Source organism: Triticum urartu, chromosome 1, assembly GCF_003073215.2.
Source record: "Triticum urartu cultivar G1812 chromosome 1, Tu2.1, whole genome shotgun sequence".
Lineage (NCBI taxonomy): Eukaryota > Viridiplantae > Streptophyta > Magnoliopsida > Poales > Poaceae > Triticum > Triticum urartu.
In genome coordinates this window covers 292709717-292716613 of record NC_053022.1, presented here as the reverse complement: position 1 = coordinate 292716613, position 6897 = coordinate 292709717, and the positions used below count along the sequence as shown (strand labels likewise).

At 38.7% G+C, this 6897-nt stretch overlaps 1 protein-coding gene across 1 annotated transcript; it reads right to left on the bottom strand.

Annotated features, from left to right (window-relative positions):
- Nucleotides 1-403: 403 nt before the first annotated feature.
- Nucleotides 404-6426, bottom strand: LOC125508365. The gene is made up of 11 exons (XM_048673063.1): nucleotides 6280-6426; nucleotides 5565-5664; nucleotides 4289-4447; nucleotides 3976-4107; nucleotides 3843-3905; nucleotides 3609-3698; nucleotides 2366-2458; nucleotides 2127-2270; nucleotides 1467-1574; nucleotides 712-763; nucleotides 404-625 (listed from the first exon to the last, which is right to left on the bottom strand). Exons 2-11 carry the CDS (start codon nucleotides 5658-5660, stop codon nucleotides 588-590), a joined length of 975 nt encoding a protein of 324 aa, XP_048529020.1. The 5' UTR covers nucleotides 5661-5664; nucleotides 6280-6426; the 3' UTR covers nucleotides 404-587.
- Between the last annotated feature and the right edge of the window lie 471 nt (nucleotides 6427-6897).

The following is a 6897-nucleotide window of genomic DNA, read 5'->3' as shown; positions in this document are numbered from 1 at the left end:
CCCTGTAACACTTTATCAAACAATCTCTCTACATTGTACTCCCTCCGTTCCTAAATACAAGCTTACAAGCTTGTATTTAGGAACGGAGGGAGTAAATCGCAAAGCTGTCATTAAATTGTTTTGCTTGGTCAGAAACATACTCCCTCTGTTCACAAACATAAAATGTTTTGAATATTTCAATACGGACTAAAATGAATGAACAAAAACACTAAACGTGTCTATATACCTCCAATCAGAAATAAAAGTTAGAACATCTTATATTCATATTTGTGGAGGGGAATACTACTGTTTCTGCCAAAATAATTGTGAAGAGGCAAACAAAGCAAACCAAAATTAAAGGCCATCGAATGGAAGTTTACGGCAAGAAAGCTACCTGATTGTCCAAAAGAGGCTCAACCAGTAATAAGCAACAAGGAGAAGGACAGTGCATCACATTCAACTGGAGACAGAGAACCAAGTTTAAATACAAGAAAATGGACACAGATAACCACTCCAACACAGACTACCGTTAACTTCTTTTTAGGGTAAGACTACTGTTAACTAAATACATAGACTTGTTATAGTCGGACAAGGCTACTGTCACAAGCTCAGAAGCCGTCGCCACGCTCCTCAGAAACCGCGCCGCCTGTGGTGCGTAGTTTGTTCAAGCCGTCAAGGTTAAATGATTAAGCACATGAAATGCGAAGAAAATATGGGGTGAACATATCGTACTTGCGAGGGTGATGGCTATGTTTGCCTGGCGATCCGCCTCAGAGTTCCATTCCTTGCATTCAGAAAATGGACAGAGATCAGCAAAGCCAAACATATTGCTGTCTGAAGCAGACACACAAAATGCAGTACAGGAAGCATAAAACATACTCCCTCTGTCCCAAAATAAGTGTCTCAACTTTGTACTAACTTACAAAGTTGAGACACTTATTTTCGGACGGAGGGAGTATTATCTTGCATTGTCAAGGCACTGTTATGCTGTAAATTGAATTTGCTCTTCCACATGGAAAGTATAAGAACAGGATGATGCATTGGTGTGGATGCAAAACCAAAGAGAAAATAATGTACTGGTTTTGGTTCATTCAGAAGTTTAGGAGGTGCCCACAATCCGCTGTATGTGACTATGAATCAAATAGGAGTAAACTAGTACTTGCATTTTACTTTATATTTCCCCGCAAAGAGTATCAGCAATTTCATCTTGACAGGTAATAGAAGAAAGAATGCCTCTCCAAGGCACCCTTTGTCACGCAACCCTTGCCTGCAAGTCTAACGCTAACAACACAATCTTTCTCAAACGCACAGTTACCAGTGCCAATAAGTGCCCATGACTTAACATCAAGTGCTAAGGTTCCTCTTTAGGAAGTGCGAAGAAAATAATGTGGCCTCACTATGCATGCCTGTATGTCAAATTACCAAACCAACAGCACGTTGGAATTATTAGGACACCAATATACCGAGAGGAATAGAATGTACAGTACCCGTCGCACATGGTGGACCTCAAATGAGATGAAGTTCTCTTGAAGTTTTCTCACTTCTTTGCACAGTTCCATCATGTTCTCTTTCTTTGCTTGCCACGTACCTTTCACCTGTTTAAGAGATATGAGAAGGCTGTCAAAAGAAAAAATATCTTTTCTAGTCTCCACATCATCTTTCTTTGCCCCATGATTTCGATAGAAATTTTTAACATCGTTTGTAAAATGACGTTTGTCCTGTTTATCCTCCTTTGCTCTAGTTTACACTTTCAATAGTTGTGCAGTGAAGTTCTCAAAGAAAATGCACGATGGTTACAAGAACAGTTCCAGGTTTTAAGGTGCTGATATGCACGTTGAAGGTTTCAGAGTAAACGAAGTGCTACAAAAATAAGAAAAATGCTACAGACATCCTGAGTGTTTCTGATTAATGTTTTCCTACATAGCATTAAATATGGGAATATTGATTCCTAGTTGCCTGTAGAATAATGCACAAGTAAAACTAAGATTTGTATGACTTTCGCTCTCTTTTTCCAGTTGTTCTCTTACTGTTTCAGTTAGCCGCATGACTTGTGATTTAGATTATAGCATGAAAATGCAGAGTTGCCAGACAACCATAAAATGTGGGCAACTTGATCACTGATAAAAAAGAAGCTCATAAGCATGTACCTGATAACAGACTAGTTGAGAGTCACCATATACTTTGATTCTCTTGAATCCAAGCCTGATAGCATATTTCAGTCCTAAGATAAGGCCCCGGTACTCAGCAACATTATTGGTAGCAACACCAAGACCCTCACGAAGTCGAGATATCTTCAAGGATATGTCAGGACATGAAGTCAAGGGATAGATCGACAGACCAAAACTGCAAAGGATAAACTCTGAAGTACATTAAATATTTACTGTACCACTCTCCCGTCTTCAGTCATAAGTACAGCTCCAGCACCTGATTTTCCTGGGTTTCCTTTTGAAGCACCATCAAAGTGAACCACACATACCATCTGATGACCAGAAAAGTGCAGAACTTGTATAAATTCAACATGAAAATATAGCATGCGCTGATGGCCAGCTGAGGCAAGTTACGTGCAAGAGAAGTAGGTAACCACACAACCATCAAAGTTCTATTGTTTCAATAGTTTGGCTGCAACAGTTATAAGGCTAGGTGCAAGTCTTTAGGTGCAGGAAATGAATATACTTGAAACACCTATTATGGGCAGATAGTCTTAATTGAATAGATTATACAATATTAATACACCCGCTTTGACTAAACAAAGTATAGCAGCCAAGAGATACAACAAATAAGCACACTTGAAAAATACCTCATAATTTAATGGCCTGATGTGAGCAGGTTATAAATATACAAGCTTTCAGTAAATGATCATGCAAAAATACATCTGGATAAAAATTTCCTTTTTAATCAGAACATGTTCATGAATGGAATTGAGTTAGTGCCAGAACAGGTTCGTAACTGAAGACCTATTTGGTTGATTTTGTGGCAAAATAAAAAAATAGTGATGCTAAGTCAGAATCTTGATTCAAGTCATACAACCCTACATTGTAAGACCTATTGATTGGACCAATCTAATCCTACGTAACACAAAAATTTGTAGGATCATTGACTGTATATGTCCTCTTTAGTGTAACATCTTACTTCTTATCAAATGATAATTTTGGCGAACCAAGCTGGTGGCTTTATTTATAAAGCGGGGCGAAAGCCTATTTCGAGAGATAATTTTGGCAAACCTTTTTTTTCTTCATATCCATTATAATATGTATAAATAATAAATGATCTTTAGCATCCACTACATTTTCGAAAATTTAAGTTGTAAGTATAATTTCTATAGTTGACTACAGATGTTTAAAGTGTTTATTTTGTAGAATCTGGTTTGATCCTGATTCTACACTGAGGCTATATTGCGCTATCCTGCCAATGAACATCTTATCTAATTCAGCATCGTGAGTCTAACAACACCAATTACAAATATTTACCATTGAAGCATATTAGATATTTCAAAATTGAAACTATGTAGGCTTAGCTTCTTTGATATTCGACCTACTAGACGGAACTTAAGTGCATAGATCACTTCCTACAGCATCTCAAACAGATTGGAAAACTTATAAGCAACCAGTCCAAACATGACCAAACATTACATATTGTTTTGAGACAGGTTGTGCATCAAAAGCTCCAGTGTGGTTAAGGTTATTTGGCAAGGAATAACTGGAGGACCTTGGTTTGGCTTCCTGCAATATAAGCCCATCATATAAAAAAAATATCAATACTTCCATATTAGACAAGTGCTTGCAATTATATTTGAAAAGGGGAAATATATGCTAGAAGCGCATAATTTGCGTGCTGCATATTCTTAGTCGTGACATGTTAGATACCTGCCCACTAAATGCATGTTCCTGGACTGAGTAACCTTGAGCTTGACCAGATCCAGCGACACTCTGTAATAACACAATATGACGTAATTGATGATATTATGAGTGGTTGGCTGCTTGCAATAGCAGAACTTACATAATTCAGATCCACAGGTTGTGTCCCAGGCTCATGTTTTATATCATTATGGATGCCAGGTTGATATCTTATATCACTGCCGAGGGTGGACAGATTTGGAGCTCGTTGGTTTGAACTAGTAGCAGTTACCTCCTATAAAGAAAAAAAAATATGATAATTCAATGCATCAAAGATGCCAGCTGTACTAGGTCAAAAACAAGAAAATAGCTCATCATACAAGCTTTGACCTCATACCTCATAGTAACTATTTTCAGATTATAACATGTCATCTGATTATGAAAAACAAATTCAAGTGCAATTTTTAGCAGTTTACCTGGAAAGTGCAGGGCACAAGGGCACCCAATAAATCTTCCCTAAGTTCAGATGCACTGATTGTATACGAAGCATTGATTAGTCCACGTGAAGAGAGGTATTCTGCCTTTTCTTTGCTCCAGCAATAACCCTTGTAGGCACTTGCAGCAGGACCAGATACCTTTCAAAAACAAAACCAAAATGTGAGAAGATAACGCCTTTGCTCGTAAGAATATAGGAATGGTGATAAGCTGGTGAATGGTTCATCTTCCATCCCACCTTGTTTTCGAGGTTCATGTACTATGATCATTTTATAGTTTTGCTATCTGCAGATTCCAAGTTATTTTCATAGTAAACATGAAGAACACACAAAATATATATAGTATTGGATAGTTGTAGCAGAAATACAGGCTGCTATTACACTATTCCCCAGCTTAAAACATAAATCCTGTGGTTAACTGTATATAACCAGACCAGTACAATATTTCATCAAAATAACAAGGAATTGAAAGCAATATTGTAGTGGTTCAACTGGAATTATGCGGAGTCATGAATACGCTATATTATGAAAAGGTATACATCTTATTAAATTTAGCTAATACAAGCAAACATTGGTAGCAACTGAGCATCATAATGAATTGGCATATAATTCTCAAATCAAACATATCAAATTTAGCTAATATATTTTGAGGTATTGCAAGATTGTTGTGATTAGCTAACCTTAAGAGGTTCAATGTATAGCAAACTCCACCTGCGGAACCAACCGTACAGTAACGTACTAACCTAGCTACAAATAATGATTTAATTGTTGTTCATAAGACTAGCAGTATGTATCTATCCAACCAATTAACTTCAAGTAAATATCAAGAAATATTGAAACCTCAGCCTGGTTAACCAGCATTAGAAAAATTGGAAGGAACAATGTTAGTAGTTCACTACTTCACTAAGGCATGGAACAGCAAACACTGATAGAAGCTACAAAAGGAGCTGTGCTGACATGTTCATCTCCCTTCCACTAAGTATGGAACATGCCAAGGCCAGAAGGCAAAAGAAACAAGGTTTAGTAAAACTTCGTACATATGCAACCATGGTGATTTTAGGATACAGACTTGACTGAGGGAGCAAGGACAAGTGGAACATTTGCTAAAACAACTTCATGTTGAGAGTAGTCATAGTAGGGTTGATACATTATGACATAATTCTGACTTCTGATAATGGCATAATAAGAATCTTATACATCAGCATAGAGGTAAAGTGCAAGCAAGTTAACTGAAAATTCTTCATATAGCATCACATACCGAAGAGCAAATTTGCGCCTGGCAATCATTTAAAGTTTTATAAACAGCAACCATGTCCCCTTTCTTGACAACATAATAGTCACTGCCTTCTTCCATAGGACTGCCAAAAGAAGAAGAATAAATCAAGCAATCCTCCAAGGCACAAAATGTTATCGTGTAGAAATCTAATTATAAGATACATTACACAAGCAAAACTGTTTTCCAGTTGTTGGTTACCATACTCAATCTATGCCATATAAAGGCATTTATAGCTCTATATCCCAAAATGTGAACAATGTATAGCCTATGTCTCAAAATTCTGAAAAACGAATGGCGCTTTCTAGTTTCTACATAAAACTACAAAAAAGCACCTAAAATAACCAAATTATGCAAGATTAACTCAAATTCCCAAGGAAACAACGAATGGATTGCAGAATCGCTAATGGAGAAGGTGCCCTAACTTCCACCAGACTATGGCGATGCTACTCCATGGCTCTGTATATTCCAGGGGGCGACTTCACACGGGGCATGTGGTGTGGGTTCAGTCGAAGCCCCCAAATCTTACTGGAAAATAGGGCGGATGCAGCAACAGCAGCTTGCGTAAACCCTATTTGACGGGGCTCAACAGCGATCCATCTTTACTAAGAAAGATCCGGGTGGATCGATTGTTTACAGCAGAGAGAAGACCAGAGCAAAACGAACAGCAATGCAGTTGCAGAGTCTAGGGCTCCCTTACCAGCCCGGTGGTCGGGCTTCGAGGTGGCAGCCGCGTTTCCGTGGGAAGGGAAGAGGTTTGGGACGGGAGAACAGGGGAGACGGCCGACGGAGGTGAAGAGGGGACCGGAAAGGCAAGAACAAACAAGACCCCAGTCTCAAACCAATCGCCAAAAAACAAACGGAAATGATAATAAGTTTTTCTCTCTTTTCTATGAATTTTTTTTATCAACAAACACCAGAAATAATAAAATTACGTTCAGATCCGTAGACCATCTAGCAGCGACACAAACACTGAAGAGAGCTGAAGGCCTGTCACCGTCATCGTCCCTCCCTTGTCGGAGTCGAACAAAACTTATTGCAGTAGACAGTCTGAAAGTCGTCGTGTTAAGACTCCATAGGACCAGCGCAGCAGAACAACAACCGTTGCTGATAAAGAGAAGTATAGATCGAAAGAATCCTACCTGAAGACACACACATAGGCGAATAAAGACTAGATCCGAACAGATCCACCAAAGACAATTACGATCAAATCTTAAGAGATCCGCCGAAGACATGCCTCTACACGCCCTCTGATGGTGTCCTGAATTAGGGGTCATTCACCATATCGGTTCCGGCCAGGTGGGCCAGGCCGAGAACC